This window comes from Triplophysa dalaica, chromosome 23, assembly GCF_015846415.1.
Source record: "Triplophysa dalaica isolate WHDGS20190420 chromosome 23, ASM1584641v1, whole genome shotgun sequence".
Taxonomy (NCBI): Eukaryota; Metazoa; Chordata; class Actinopteri; order Cypriniformes; family Nemacheilidae; genus Triplophysa; species Triplophysa dalaica.
The window spans coordinates 14,524,991-14,542,088 of NC_079564.1; the positions used below are offsets into that span (position 1 = coordinate 14,524,991).

General features: G+C 35.2%; 1 protein-coding gene and 1 long non-coding RNA gene across 2 annotated transcripts; one reads left to right on the top strand and one right to left on the bottom strand.

Moving 5' to 3' along the window:
• Positions 1 to 94: 94 nt before the first annotated feature.
• On the top strand, positions 95 to 3,264 carry idi1 (isopentenyl-diphosphate delta isomerase 1). The gene is made up of 5 exons (XM_056738409.1): positions 95 to 451; positions 979 to 1,151; positions 1,377 to 1,469; positions 2,114 to 2,244; positions 2,591 to 3,264. The coding sequence occupies exons 1-5, from the start codon at positions 312 to 314 to the stop codon at positions 2,906 to 2,908; spliced, it is 855 nt and encodes a 284-aa protein (XP_056594387.1). The 5' UTR covers positions 95 to 311; the 3' UTR covers positions 2,909 to 3,264.
• Positions 3,265 to 4,630: 1,366 nt separating this feature from the next.
• LOC130413568 (uncharacterized) lies at positions 4,631 to 7,185 on the bottom strand. Its single transcript, XR_008905511.1, has 4 exons — positions 6,790 to 7,185; positions 6,241 to 6,277; positions 5,768 to 5,936; positions 4,631 to 5,022 (listed from the first exon to the last, which is right to left on the bottom strand). It is a non-coding gene; the product is annotated as an uncharacterized LOC130413568 (long non-coding RNA).
• Positions 7,186 to 17,098: the final 9,913 nt, after the last annotated feature.

Here is a 17,098-nt window from a genome sequence, read left to right on the forward strand (position 1 = left end):
AATATGTTAGTATCGACCAATCTGAAGACGGTTTGATACCAACCAACCAATCAAATAACGTCTGGATGTTACGTGGGATTTGGGCGGGGAATGGTTCGTCATGTGGCAGTAGTGATCAATTGAAGTTTTTGCCGTCTGGTTTATACTTCAACGCTCGGTTATAAAGACAGTTTAGCATAATCTCTGCATCAGTGCTTGTGTGTTAAACGTTAGTTTATCTATGCGTTATAAAGCAGTGTTATATTGACTGTTGTGTGATGGCGTGTGTGGAGTATGGTGAAGTGTGATTGGTCTGTGTAGTGAGTCTGCTCATGGCGTGTGTATTATGGGCGGTGCGCAGACAAGCGCCCTGCGTCAGGTTAGTAGCTGTGCAGCTTTTGAGACCCAATAAATGCACTGAAGTAACAGACAAACGGAATTTACATGCTTTACAGAACACAACTCTACACAGGTGAGACTGTTATTAACATATTTAAGGCGTTTAACATTAATTATACGTTATGAAATAGGATTTAGGACGTTATGGTCTTTTGGGAGCTGTAATCTATTTTTGTAAACATATGTTTACTGCACTCTAACTAATTTATTTTAGTTGGGATCTGTGATCTTTGTTATTTATTACTTGTGTCATCTGTCATTACCTTTATTTATTTTACAGAGTTGTAAGAGATTGTAACTTTGTTTTGTTTAGCTGTTATATTGTTTGGCTAAATATGTTAGCCTGAATTATGTGTATCATTTTTTTATTTTGTTATGTTTTTATGTTACTGTTTTACGTAGTGTGATTTATTTGTATACATTATTGTTTAACTTAGAATTTTATTTAAGTTAGTTAGTGATTTAAAAAATAAGTGCACTGTTAAATATGCTTGCCTTTGTTAAATGTACGTCACCATTATATTTAGTTTGTTATTACTATAAGTAGTGTTTAAAGTGTGTTTTGTCAAGGTGTCTAATTATGTATGTGTGTATATACAGTCAGGTCAGACGGCTCAGTGCACCTGTAAGGATGCCGGAAATTAACATGGATAATCTGGATGAAAAGCAAGTCCAGTTGCTTGAAGAGATGTGTATTCTGATCGATGAGAATGACAAGAAGATTGGAGCTGACAGCAAGAAAAACTGTCATCTAAACTCAAACATTGACAAAGGTAGCACAATCTGCACGACACACAGTGTTGAAATAGTTTGCATTATTATGAAAATCACACTAAAGGGGAATATTTTATACAAATGTGCATTATGTCTGTGGTGGATGTAATCAAAAATCTTGTTCTTTAGCACATTGTAAATTAGTGTGGTAAATTGTAATTAGTCATAAAATGGTGAAATCACAAAGTGACATTTTGTATTTTTGACGACTTCTTCACGCACAGGGCTATTGCATCGAGCTTTTAGTGTTTTCCTGTTTAACAGTGATGAAAAACTGCTCCTACAGCAGAGATCTGATGCCAAAATCACTTTTCCAGGTGGGTTGCATTTAACACAAGTGCACTCATGAAGTTACACTTAATCCAGGGTGATCATCATGAAGAGAACTTTCTAATATGCAATCCTAACACGGTGTCTACACCAGATGTGGCGCAGCGTGATGCAACTTAACAAGAGAAAATAGAATGCACTTAAACCCATCAAATTTTTTAAACATTCCACAAATTTTGGCACAGCACCAATCACATTAGGACAAGCAGCGTCCGGTGTAGACACGGTGTCAAGAAAGCGTGCAGTGATATGAGAAACATGAAAATTTTGCGCAGCTGTATGCAGGAAATTACTGGTATGAGAAAACAATGAATTAAAAACACAGACCAAAATTATAAACGCCATTTTTCATGAGCTGAAACTCTTTCATCATCTTTGAACTCAAATATCTAAGACACACCTGTGCAATAACCATGCTGTCTAATCAGCATCTTGATATGCCACACCTGTGAGGTGGATGGATTTTCTAGGCAAAGGAGAAGTGAGAAGATTTAGACAGATTTGTGAACAATATTTGAGAGACATAGGCCTTTTGTGTACATAAAAAAGCCTAAAAAAGTTGTATTAAAAATATATTGCACTACTTGATTGAATTCTAAGAAAAGAATTGTTGTCGGCTGTTCCTTCCCAGGCTGTTTTACCAATACCTGCTGTAGCCATCCTCTACACACTCCTATTGAACTAGAGGAAAAGGATGCCATGGGGGTCCGAAGAGCCGCACAAAGACGTCTTGAAGCTGAACTCGGCATTCCTGTTGATCAGGTACTAATCTAGAAAACTGAGTCAGAAAGTGGGAAAATAACAGACAAAACTTAAATTCAGCAAAATATAAATCACATACCACTTTATTTATGGCAAATATACAAGATAAATATTTTAAGTTGGTAGTCCCTTGAGAATGAACGTGTTTTGCAGCGCATCAGCCAATCAGATGCCATTACCATGAAGCCCCAAATTCATCACGCGGCATTCACGACACGCATGATTGGCTCACAATTTTTTTTTCTGGAACTTCCAGTGTCTCGTGCACCAGTCGAGCAGCTGAGACAAATTGAAACGCTTAGAGCTAGACCTCTTAAATTGCCTATTATGCTATGCTTTCCAACAGGTTCCCCCAGAAGAGATGACCTACCTGACACGCATCCATTACAAAGCCCAGTCAGATGGCGTATGGGGGGAGCACGAGATTGACTACATCCTCTTCATGCACAAGGATGTGGTTCTGAATCCAGACCCCAATGAGATCCAGAGCCACTGTTACGTCTCCAAAGAGGAGCTAAAGGAGATCCTGGAGAAGGCCAAGAAGAAAGAGTTACAGGTTACACCCTGGTTCAGCCTCATCGCTGAAACCTTCCTCTTCAAGTGGTGGGACAACCTCCATAACCTCAAACAGTTCATCGATCACAACAGGATCCACAGAATGTGAACAGCTTCATTGTTGGTTGATAATAGGCACTTCATTAACATGAAAGACTGACTTGTGTGACCCTGAGATTTGTTGAGCTCTGGTTTGTACCTTGTCAAAACTTGTTTCTAATTTAAAGGCATATTAGTATACTGTATCATGGTTATAATGTCACAGATGCAGAATTTGCAAACTTTCTGTCATCTTTAAAAAAAAAATTAGGTAACAAGTGCCTATTTTGAATATTGTTATATGAGAGAATATTTATTGTAGATTGGACTACATTAAGTGTACTCACCGAATTTACGATGATATGTAAAGCTGATTTAATTATTCATATTTTTTAGAAAAGCCAAATAAACGCATGTTTATTTATTGTTTGAGTATGAAAGTTGTATAAAATAATGTCTTTCACAAGTAATCAACAAGTAAAGTAAATAAAGAGATATTTTAAATATACATAATGATACATTATAGCAGATTGTTAAAAACATACTATTGGAGTTTTTGTTCATTTATTATTTAATGAAACTGAAGCAATTATAGCTTTTGTCTCACAGAAAAAAATAAACACAACAAATAACACACTGTAAGTGTATATTTGTACATATTAAATGTATTCACTCTTAATAATGGAAATATTCCGGACTTAAAATAAATATCCATTTACTACTTGAGAAATTTAAAAGGATATTTCACTCAAAAAGGAAAATTCTGTCATCATTTATTCACCTTCTAGTTGTTCCAAATCTACCTTTATCTTTAATTTGTTCTGTTGAACAATAAAGAAGATATTTCGAAGAAAGCAGGACAACAAACAGTTTGCGTGCACTTTTGACTACCATTGTTTTTTTTCCTACTATGGTAAGTCAACAGGGGCAAAATCTGTCTGGTTATAAGCATTCTTCCAAATATCTGTTTCTGTGTTCAAAGAAATCTATACAGATTTTGAGTCAATGATGACATGACATGTTAACAATGAAATGAAACTGCAATCCCAAATGTTCAATCTGTTAATGTTAATGCGTTTAGGCAAAATAACATTTGAATTTTCATTTTGCTACAGTTTTGCTCGACAATGTTAAACATATATGATCAATCCGGGGAATGCATTTTAATTTTAATTTTGAAACTTAAAGAATGTTAAAAATATCCCTTTAAATAACATATTAAAACTGGTGTAGGAACTGACCAATTTAATTGATATACTGAATTTTCTATTTCTTTTGCAATTAATGTTATGCATATGTTATTTAAAATGTATATTTAAATACACTATTTCATTGTCATTTTTGCAGCCCTTTTGAGTATTGCATAAGATGTCTAAAATGCCGAATGTCTAAAATGAGTTCCTTACACTGTAAAACTTTTCACTGTAAAATTACAGTAAAATACTGGCAGCTGGGTTGCCAGCCACATACTGTATTTTTACAAATCTAGTACTGTAATTATAATTTACAGTACTAGATCTGTAAACCGTTGTACTGTAAAATTACAGTAAAATGCTGGCAGCTGGGTTGCCAGCCACATACTGTATTTTTACAGATCTAGTACTGTAATTAAAATTTACAGTACTGGATCTGTAAACCGTTGTACTGTAAAATTACAGTAAAATGCTGGCAGCTGGGTTGCCAGCCACATACTGTATTTTTACAGAATACCATAACCAGATAAAAATATATATTTTTTACAGGGAAAACATTATACTTTGAACTTGAAACTAGAAACTAGAAACCAACAACATTCTCTGGGTTTTAAAACATTTATTTTAAAAGCAACTTAACACTTTACACTTTATAATATATTAATCTTGTTAACCTTTAACAAATGTAAAAAAAAATCCAGAAATTGAAAGTGCTAGAAAGAGTAAAAAAAGAAAAATAGAACAGCAAATTGGCTGAAATCCCAGTTGTATTTTTATGAATGGAGTTAACGATGCAGTATTTACTTTGAATATACCTGCTGACAGGATCTAAACAAAGTTCCATTCAAAGTCTGCAAGTTTTTGCAGAAGTGAGGAAACTGGTGGGCTTACAGTGTTGTTCTTTCTTTGCACAATTTGGCCGGTTTTCTTTGAAGTAACTTTTCTTTTTTTTGCTTTCGATCCCCGTTCAGGATTGATGTCAACAAAGCATCTAAAATGCAGAAAAGAAAAAAGAATCAAATTAAATATTTGATAGAGAGAGAGAGAGAGAGAGAGAGAGGTCTGTTTTAACGACTATTCACCCATCTTATTAACAATAAAATCCCCTCATCAGGTATGAATCAGGGCCCACCAGAGTATCAGTTGAAACACAGCCATAAACCCTGAGAACACATTGCTGAATCCAGTCCATATTTGTGACTTAATTTATATAATTTTAAAAAATTTCAACCTAAATGGTGATTTTCACCATGACCTTGAGCCAATAGTTGTTGAGCTACTGTTCGATCAAGGGAAAATAGGCTTCTGGGGGGGGGGGTGTTTGGCTCAATGTAATGGTGAATGACCCTAGGTTGATTTTACTCTGAACCATCCCTTTAAATACTCTAAGCTAAGCCTTGTACTGCAAAAAATGCTTCTCTTTTTGTCTGATTTCCAGTCCACATATCTAAAAAATCTTAAATCAAGATGCATTTACTAGATACGTTAAATTAGATTAGATATTATGTCTTGTGTATTTATTAATCCAAATTAAGTAATTATTTTTTTTGGACTGGAAACAAGACGAAAGCAGTGTGTTTGTCAGTGTGTGAAACCAGGTCCATATTGTTATTCCCAGTAGTCAGCTGTACAAAACGTTTATATAAAAAGATGAAGTTCTTAACAAATACTGTCCAGACAAGGTTAGTGTCAATTCAGTCTAAAATATATGAATGGCAAATATGCTAATTACTTACCTATGAACAAACTCAAGGGTGCATGCTGCCTCTTCCTTGTACTGTAAATTGAAATTATAGAAGGAGGCAAACAGCGCTGCCAGGCCGGTGATGAAGTAGGGCTGTGCTCCTTCACACACAACTTGACCCTCCAAACTCAACATCCAGCGCTGGTTGCTCAGAGATTGACCTGTAAAAAATAAAAAACAGAATAAAAAAGTATTAATAAAAAAAATTGTGGGTTCTATGTAGTTGTCTTTTCATAATTCTACATAACTGATAAAAGAACTCTGAAACACCATTCACATGATACACCATTTCAATTTTCCTTAGTAGTGTTTTTTGTTAGGGTTCATCAATACAGTAATGAAAACGGAATTTGGAACATGACTATGGATTTTCATGTGCTGGCAAAATGCTGACAATGATTCAAAAGAATAATCGCAGAACTGACACAATGGCATTTTTGCACGTGGACTGGACAGAGCACTTACTTTAGCACTGGATTGTTATGTCATCAGATTGTAAAACCTGAAACGAAAAAAACATGTTAATAAAAAGCAGATTATCCAAATGACATTGTAAATTTTGTCTATATGTGGTTGTTACTTGGTAAAGAGGTGGGACAAGTGATTTTTATTTTCGGGGTAAATATAAATATATATATAAAAGCAGGTCATGCAACTAAAATGGTATGATGTGAAATATCGAAGTTAATTTACTTGGTAAAGAGGTGGAGTGTTTTTTTTTTCGCGGTAGAAAACCATGTTTGCAAAATCAAACTAATCGTGTAAACGATACTTGGTTAAGAGGTGGAACGAGTGATTTTTAATGTCGAGGTATTTATAAATATATATAAAAGCTAGTCATGCAACTGAAAAGGTATGCTGCGTATGTGAAATATCGAAGTTAAGTTGTTACTTGGTAAAGAGGTGGAGTGTTTTTTTTTTCGCGGTACAAAACCACGTGCGCAAAATCAAACTATTCGTGTAAACAATGTAGAAATCCGAACGCAATAAATAAATAAAAATAGATTGGCTTACCGTATCGATCAGTTGAACACTCTTCTCAAACTCTAAAATCCACTTTTGCTCACAGACGCATGACAGATTCTTCCTCCTGTCTTCATGAAGTTCATGTGACGTTAACAGTTTCTGCTGCGTCACACAGGCAACTCATATTTGAAAGACGCTAACAAAAGCTTTCATGAAACGAAGCTCACGCGAAAAAAAGCTAATAAAAGCTAACACGAAACGCAGCTCACACGAACCAAAGCTAACAAAAGCTAACACGAAACGCAGCTCACACGAACCAAAGCTAACAAAAGCTAACACGAAACGAAGCTTACACGAACCAAAGCTCACAAAAGCCTAAAGATTAATTATAAATTCACAAAAACTCTGAAATATAGATCAAAGGAATAAATATTCGTCAGACCCGCTGGCACATCAAGTTTTCCTGAACTGTCTCATCTGAATTGAGCGCGAAAAAAATCAATCCCACAATGCAATGCATTTACAGTATGATTCTGTATTACGAATTTAGCGGGATGAAAACAGAAATGTGCTGTATATTTACAGCTGTTCTGTAAAAGATACAGCGTAATACTGTATTATGGAAATACAGTACAATTCTGTACGAAATTCGCTGTAAATTTACAGTAAAGGGTTACAGTGTAGTCTTTGTGACATTGAGAAGAAAGTGATTGTCTATGCATCAACCAGTTAAGTGAGCAATAGATTGATTAAATGCTGTAACTGAGTCATTATCATTAAGAAGGCCAAGTATGGGTTTATCATCCGAATATTTGAAATACCTTGAAGAAAGGGAGGGACTGAGGCAGGCATTGGTGTACAGTGTATAAAGAAATGGACTAAGGACGCAGCCTTGGTGTACCTCGACTCCACATCATCAACCCTCTTTTCTACCTGGGGGGGCGCTCTGGGCAGAGATAGGAGCCCTCTCCCGGGACAAGGGGAGTGCTCTGGGTTTGGGAAAGAATACCAACCTCACAGCCCTCTCCCAGAAAGCATGCCAAATAAGCAAACAATTTTCTCTGCTTACTTAATCGCAGCTTATTTAATTATTTGCTCAGGCGAACTCGTGAAACAGCCTAGGCTTTGTGATGATACAGCTGAAGTGGTCAAGTAAAACATCTCATCTCTTATGAAAATTAACTATGTTTTACTACAGTTAAAACAAAAAAAACATGGTTACTGTTGTAAAACCATGGGAATCACAATATAACCTATGAAAACATAGTTTAACGCTGGTAACAACTGTAGTAAAGGATGTGACTTGATCATTTAATGGGAAAATGAACAACTGTGCAACGCTCGGGGGCGTGAGTAAACTTTCCTCTGTATTTGTCATCTGTAATCTGACAGGCTACGGACAGACGTGTGAGAATATAGAGGGTGGGGTTTTCTGTGAAGTTGTACCGGTAAATGTAGATAAACTGGCTGGATTGAGATCCAATCCACTCACATAGCGTCCTTGAAGAGAAATGGATTTGTTTGTCAAATACTGATGACTTAAACTCAAGCTCTGATAAGAGCCATAGCAGCAGGTATATTTAGCATTTTGTATAGCCTTTTGTTTTGCGGTTGAAGAAGAAACATGCATTTTGTGAAGTTGTGTCCTTCTAAAGCTTGAGAAGAGGGTCCCGATTCACTCCCACCGTAAGCTTAAACCTTAAATTTCCTTCACATGCATCTTAATTTGTGTTTTGTAGATGTCCAGAATACTTTGTCTTCGATCTCTCATGGGTGCTTCAGAATAAATCTGTACCCTGTCCAAATGTGAAAGTGAAACATATCAATGCTACAGTTAATGAAAGTGTCAGTCAGGGTCCATGTGTTTCCAAGTAAATCTCCATTTACCAACCTTTGTAAACATGACTGACGTTGAAATTTTAGACACTTGTTGCGCAAAGTGATGCTCAAAATGACTTCACTGAATAAGCAAAAATAGGATCTGTTAAAAAAATTGAATGTAACAAAATTAGATATTGTGTAAGTATTGTGTTTTTTTGCTTCTTAGGGCTCTACATGCAACACATGTGATATTATAATTTAAAATTAATTTAAAGACTTTGAGGATTCGGCGCTTGTACCTCATTTTATTAAACACTTATTTGTGAAATGACTGAAAAATACCTATAAGGGTGAAAGAAATAAAAAAGAGACACTTTCTGTGTGCTGAGACAGAACTTATGAGGTAAATGCCCGGAGCTTATTCTTTATTGAACACATTTGAATGTGAACATAAATAACCTTCCCGAGGAAAATGAAGCCTCTACAACCAGTGGGTAAAAGAGAAATATAATTTCATGTCATCATTTCAACTCCAACCTTTAAATCAGATGTTCTGAGCATGTGCATTTACCCCAGCTCCTGTCAGTACTCTCAAGTCATAATTTAATTATTTCTAAGAAAATACACACTAATGGCTTTTTTAGAAATTCAGAATCTACGATCCATCAGTGGTTGAAGTATGATTATTATAATAGTTACTGTGATTACTATGATATAAGATCTGGACAGATGGTTGTGTCCAAGGTTTTAATACTAAAAACTTATTACTAAAAACAACAAAGTTAACTTGTGTGCAGTACTTGGTACATTATTGCATGCTATCATATATCAAGGTGTCTTGTGAGGCTACGTTCACAGTTTCATTGTGTCACCTTGACATATTCTATTAAAAAAAAATTAACTAATAAGGAAATTAGGCACAGAAGACAAAACCAGAACAACTGAAACTAAGGAAAGACGTGACACTTATAGGTCTATTGTGCAAGTGAGCTGTCTTTTTCAGTGACATCAGTTTTGATTAAAAAATTTAAAGAATTTTAATGTTGATAATGACCAACTGTACATTTAATAATGCATACATTTGTACATTTAAAATTTTTAATAATAAAATTTGTATAAATGTATGATCACAAGCGTGGAGGTCAACTGGCCTGGATCAGTGTATGAATCTGTGTTCTGTCAGTGCTTGAGGAAGGTTAAGTATGTAGGGAACAAAACAGAACACTTGGATTGTGGCAAAGAAACCCTTTATACAATTTAGCCTTTTCTGTAACAATATGGCCTGTTGTTGGCGGATAGGGGTTATATACGCCATATGCAGATGTTCTTTGCTATGAGAACCGCTTAAGTGTGACCTTCACTCAAACTAGTGTCAGGATGGTTATGACACAAAGAATTAAAATTGTATGCTTCAGCTCAGCTGACCACTCAGCTGGGACCAGCCATCCATGACATCAATTTTTATGTCATTTAAATGCACCCTGAATCTCAAATTTTATATTGTTTGTTAAATGGCTAAAAAGAGGAAGTTAAGTTTAATTATATAAACTTAATTATATGAGTTTACATACTGACATCTGTTTTCCACCTGTTTTATCTCCAATTTGTCTCATTAATTAACAATCCAGCTCCTTGAATGTGAAGAAAGGGGGTTTAAGGGTTCTTAAAATGCCCTGACAACAGGGGCATATTTCTTTTACAAAGAAATAGCAGTGTTGGGTGTAACTAGTTACTAAGTAATTAGTTACTGTAACTTAATTATTTTTCCCTTGAAAAAGTAAAGTAAGGGATTACTCATATGTTTTCTGTAATTTAAATACAGTTACTTTATTTATTACAGAATTTAATTGATATAAAGCAATTAAGGATGTAGAGGCTTCATTTTCCTCTGGAAGGGGACAGTAATTTATGTTCACATTCAAATGTGTGCAATAAAGTCGGACACCTGCTGCTTGCCGTAGTGACGTTTGCGTCACGTTTCCTTTTCAAAGCGTGAATGAAGTGGATTAGATAGTGGATTTGTCCAATAAGCAAAGTTTAAATTGCGTATGCGTTGTGATGCTTAACACTGTGTGCCTTAAATCATAGTACATAAGCATATATTATTAAATGACCTACGGAGTTGAATTAGTATTCGTTTCATTTTTATTTTATTAATTGACACAAGATAACATTATAATTATACGAAGAGAGTTTTAACTGTTTTAAAAGACGGGGATTGTGGTATATTTATGCAAGTGCAGTGCATATACATGTTATATCCACTAGGGGGCCGTAAGGGTCACTGGTGTGCCTGTTAAGGTGGGGAGTAAGAACGTTGTTATGTGTTCTAATGGCAGCACGTGCCTCTCATTGTTGTAATTGTTCTAATAAAGATGTCAATTTGAGATATACCATCTGGGCATGCAGTTCTTATTTGCCACTCATCGTGAAGTGAGTAAACAACACGAATGAATAAGTATTAGTTGAACTCAAGCCGTTAGAATAAACCCAAAACGCACGTGATCTTTGTCATACGGTGTATCTAGCCAATCACGAAAACCTGTGTCGTCATCACAGCCTGTTTTTTTTACTTTAAACACGCCTTTACAGACGTCTTTTTTATAACGCTTAGAACAAAGACACATACAACATACGTATTACAACCAGGGAAGCAAGGTATATAAAAAATATAATATACAATAAAAACAGGACCATTAAATTCATCATTTTTAAAAGAAAAACATAAGTTAACCGTTTAGCTTTTCTGTTGGTACTAGTTGGCATGACCAAAAAAGATTTCTCAAATTCTTTAAACAGAACAAAGAAGAGAGGGATATTGCTAGAAAACTTACACTTATGAATATAATATTTAACGAAAAAAATTAAGAAATTGATTAAATAAGCTTCATTCGTTATACTTTGTTCATATTTTAAACAACCAAAGGTCATCACAGCCTGGTGCAGCCTCTCCACAATTATAACATTGATCCTCCACAATCTGTAGTGTACTGTACATCATAAATTCCACATATAATACATAAACAAACAAAGCAAACAAGGAGAAAGAAAACGCTGTAAAAATCACACTGAGAAACGAAAGCTCATCAAGAGAGAGTATTAATATTTAGCTTTTGTACTATTTACCTTTTGCAATCATTTGACATGTAATGAAAAGTTATCTTGAAAACTATCATCAATTCTCGAAATGCTCTCGCGCAATTGTAATGCACCACGTGAAAGTCACGTTGTGACGGTGTAGGAAGTAGTATGACTATCGAATATCGAAAGCCAACAGTATCACAAATCGCGTGCCTTGGATCGCCGTATTAATATTAAAACGCCGATTTCTTAACGCCGCCAGGCATTAAAAAAGCGCCGTCTGGTGCTAATTTAACGTCATACGCCGCCACGCGTTTAACTAACGACGGGCGCCGATCGACGTTAAGTTAACGTCACACGTCACTCAAAATGCAAACGTCTTAGCTAATATACATAGCCCTTCCTCTTCTGGGTTTGCGTGCTGTACGGCAAGTCGGAGGCCCGTGTCATATCAAATCCATATCCTGCTTAACTTTGTGGAAAAACAAAAAATGGAAAGAAATTAAAGGAAAAACCCGCTGAAAAGAAAACCATATTAACTAATGCAGTATGTTCCAGTAAGCTATCTGTAAAATGTGTAATATGTCAAATTAAGTCAAGTCATGATAAAAGGTACCGTAGTTCCCTCCCAAAACGAAATTTCTGTCATCTTTTACATTGGTCCCGATTGACTTCTATTGGGTCAATATATAATTGTGGGAGATTTTGAGTTTGAATAATTCTGGGAAAAATATATTTATTTACAAAATATTATTATCTTCCCTGATAAATCATCCCTGAAATATTTTGTTTTTAGTCATTGCCAAGCTCAGGCGTAATTGATTTCAGATATTTAGTTTTAACAACAAGAAGTTTACTCATTATTTGGTCAACTATGTTACGGACAAAACCTATAAGTTTTAACTTAAAGTAAATGGCAGACATTTAAAAAAATCATTACTCTTGGAAGAATATGTGTCTATTTAACTACCTTTTCAATTAAAATACCCAATTAATTACGAAAATACACATTTTGTTCAATTGAAACCCAGAATTTCAAGTACTGAAGTAACCGGTCTGTATATTTCGTTTCCAAACTGCTTGATTCATGATAATTTTCTTAATGAAATTAGGGCTGCAACAAACGATTATTTTGATAGTCGACTAATCTACCGATTATTAGATCGATTAATCGACTAATCGGCTATTATTTCAATGACTAATCAGTACGTTTTTAATGATTATTCAGCTTTTGCAACTAGTTAAAACATTGAGTTATAGATAATTTACGTAATTTATAAAATCAATTCAGCTTTTGAAATTTGCTTTAATGAACTTGAACCAACTGGTGGTTACTCTCTTTAAGTTTGCTGATTCTGTCCAACTCGAATCACACAAATACTCTCTCTCTAGAAACTTTCAAATACAAATAAAAATAAATAAATCAGGTACATTAAAGGCAATTTTTTTTAAATGTAAACAAATCTCTTGACAGAAGCATTAAGCAGCATTTATATGACAACAGTTCAGTTTAACTCTATCCCCGTCAGCCTTTAAAAAAAAAAGTTGCCAGCCTACGCCAGCGTTTTTTTACATTTTAACCAAACTTTGATGGCTCACACTACATTTTCTGTAAAGAATATATGGACAAACAATATGTCCAATGAAGAAACACAGTCTCTGCTTTTAAACAAAGGAAACCGTATTCTTCAATCTTGATTTGATCTTTTTTTATCACTCTTAGATGTGGGAAGGTTTCTTCAAAAATGCATCACTTTGATTAAAAGATATTTTTGAGTCAATTAGTTTTTTTGTCAAAGATTCCGCCCAGATTACACTCAGAACAATCATTAAAAACCGATAAGAAATAAACTAAGGTTCTAGGATTCTGTATTTTCCCGAAAGGTGTGTAACAGCGCCACCTGCTGTACAACAGTATAAACACTGATGGCGTTATAACTCGTTTGGCGGGAAACCGTTTTTTTTTAAATGACGAGATAAATCATCAATCATGTCGGTGAAAGAGCTAATGAAAAAGAGCAAGAAACAGAAGAAAATATTTTAAAATAAAGTCAAGATATAAGACTCCTATCACTTAACTTCCCTCTCTTATAAGGATTTTCCGCTCATGTAATACCTAATAGTGTTATAATAATCAAAACAGGCTTGACTTTTAAACTTGATCAAAGCTTTTTACTTTGCAAAACAAATAATAACATAACTGTAATTATATGATTAATGTTGTTATTATCATTATTGTTATTATTGCATTCTCTCATAAAAAGTAACATAGTTGACTGGACATGACAAAGTAGGATGATGTATTAAACAAAAAGAATCCTAAACTATATTAATTATTATATGTTAGCTAATCTTTTATTGCATTTAATCAAGACCTGTTAAATATTTCATGACATAAAGGAGAAATACAGACGCACATCAGTTTACAAGGATCAATCACAACTTTATTAACATGCACATATATCATAAGAATGATATCCTAACATAGAAAACAACAAGAACAAAAGTATCAAAAACAGCACTTACACAAAAATTCCACCATGTAAACATTTTGAAAATCTTGTTTGTGGAATGAAATACAGTAGTGCATTGACTTGAACAAAAAATAATAGTGCACTGCAATGAGTAACAATAACCAAATAGTGTTTTATTCTGTTGGTTAACAGAATAAGTTTGCTGCATTGGATCAAAATAGTGCAAACAGTTGTATCTCAAAAACATTCATATGTCAGAACCCAAGTAAAACTTTGGCATAGCCTCCAACTTCCAGGCACCCATGAAACCGGCTGAGACAGAACACACTCCCCATTTTCTAACCCAAGAACATGGCCAATTATGGTTTGTTTTTCAATGACTTTGTCAAGCTCAATCAAGTAATCTTTGTGTGTGTGTGTGTGTGTGCATGTCCTTAGCCATGAAGATATGATTTGGCAATATCTTCCCACACATCTCTTTTTATTTCAACATGACGTGCTGTCACGTGCTGTGGGGCAGGGATCAACCTGAGCACATCCTCAAATGGATACCAGAGCGCATCCTCTCGCATTGGCCAGTAGTAACGATTGTGTCCCACTCTGTGCATGCACTTAACATGAACATGTGTCTCACTCACTTCAACAATGGTTCCAGGGTAAACCTCATCGTCATATCTGATGACACACCACTGACCAACAATGTCATCTCTATCCCACTGTACCTCAAGGTCTGGTTGTCCTTGGTGCAATGCAGGAACAGCAGAGTTGACTTTGAAGTCGAAGGCCTGAGCTTGGTAACACTGACATTGCAAAATCTGCCTTGTTGAACACAGGCAGCTCACATCACGATATGTCAGTTTCCCTGGTGCTTGCGTGATGACCTGGTGAATCCGCATAGTGCATGGTACAGCGGGGAGTCGTTGTGGCATCTGCTGTATGGCCTTTTCCACTGTAGCCTCTTCAATGTAGAAGATCTTGACAGCTGTATTGGTGTTTACCAATGCGTTGAAAAGATGTTTAGCAGTGGAAATGTCTTCAACTTGGCTCACCAATCTGTCAGCTGTTCTCTTCAGAAGGCCTCCTACCCCATTGGGGGCACCCTTTCCGTGGCTGACCTCAAAAAAGTTCCAAGTGCCCGCAGTGAAGCCTTGGTTGTACAATTCAGTTGTGAACATGTAAAAGTTGCCCTTCTGCCTGTATTGTGAGCAGGGACCATCACTGAAAAAGTGGATAATTGACACTGTTGGGCATGTTTCCTTGAGATGTTTAAGTACTGGGGAGAGGTGTGCCCATATGGCAGGTGGACCCTTTTCTTTGGATGGCGAAATTGTTGTGAAGCACAAGTGGTCTTCCTCACCACCAATTATAGTTACTGTACAATTAGAATATTAAATGAACTCCTGAAAACTAAAAGAACATGTCATGAATGTCAACTATGTTACTCTTGGTAAACTAAGTTACATTTGCAGAGTAACATAGGGGACTGGTAACCTAGTTGACATTTTTGCTGTTTTTAGGGATAAAATCAAAATTGTTGCCTAGCACCAGACACCACATGGCATTTTACGGAGAGGTTCTTCTAAATATTATATGTACAACTGAGTAAAATTGAAATTCAAAGTTATTTATGAATTCATTGTAGTAACATTGTTGACATATGATAAGTACACATTTGCCCCAAGCAGTACTTTAGGTGAAATAACTAAAAATGTGGAGGGAGAACATACCTTGGAGTCTTGCTAGTTTTCTCTTCAGGAGGAAATGACATCATAGAGCAGGTCATGTGATTTGGATAACACACTCTTCCTTGAGGGGTGTATTTGCTATGGGTAACTTAGATGACAGCGACTTCTCGGACACATATTCAATTTGTCAATTTCTATTGAAAATGTGACATATTGCCGAAAAAGACACATTCTTCACAATTACCTCATCTTAATGTAAATCATATAATTAAAACTGTTTTTGAATAAGTTTTTAAAATGTTTTTTTAGGTAATGAGATTGTGGTTGTAATTCATTTCGGACGGTTATTTAGTTGACATTTTAGGGATATCTAGTAAATTTTTATAAATAAATGATTATTTCCATAATAATTAACTATGGAGTTTGTAAAGACAAGATCATGAAGAACACAGAAGACTTTTAATTTTTTTTTTAATAAGCATGTTTGCGAGATAAATCTCATGGACATGAAAACTCCCTCAATTATATATTGACTCTATTGCATAGAAAAGTCAATGTGGACGAACGGTTTTCTGTTACTAATTATCTTTCAAATATCTACTTTTGTTTTTATATGGTTAACACGTTAAACTGTCATACAGGTTTGAAAAGTAAAGAGGATGATTACAGAATTCTCATTATGCTTATGCAATTTTCAATATAAACCATTGCTAGTCTAGAGGTCACTCGGTTGGCTTTCATTCGCATGCTGTGTCTTTGAATGGTTCGAGTTCCGCTTGGACCAGTTGCGGTGACTCAATGGCCAAGAAATCATTTAACAGAGAGCTTTCCATCAGCTGGAACCATAAATGTTAAATTATGATTTAAATCAGATGCAATTTCAGCTATGAGGCAGACATATATAACTTGAACAGCTTTTCAATATGATTGAATAAGTGTACATTACAAAACACTAATGCATTTACTGAAAAATATGGATCAAATAACAATCCAAAAGAAGGTCAAGGTTCAAGAGTCAAACCAAAGCACACACTGATCACCAGTATTGATACTTGACCCAACAATGGAAATTCTGTGTTCATTTGCTCACCTTCAAGAATCTTTATACATTGCTATGTTCTAATGAATACAGAGAAAGATATTTGGAAGAATGCTTATAAGCAAACAGATCTCAACACCCATTGACTACCATAGAAAAACATGTATTTTTCAAAGAAGAAGTCATTTTGAAGAATGTAGGACAGCAAACAGTTCTGTCACTTATGACTACTATTGTATTTTCCTATTATGGGAGTC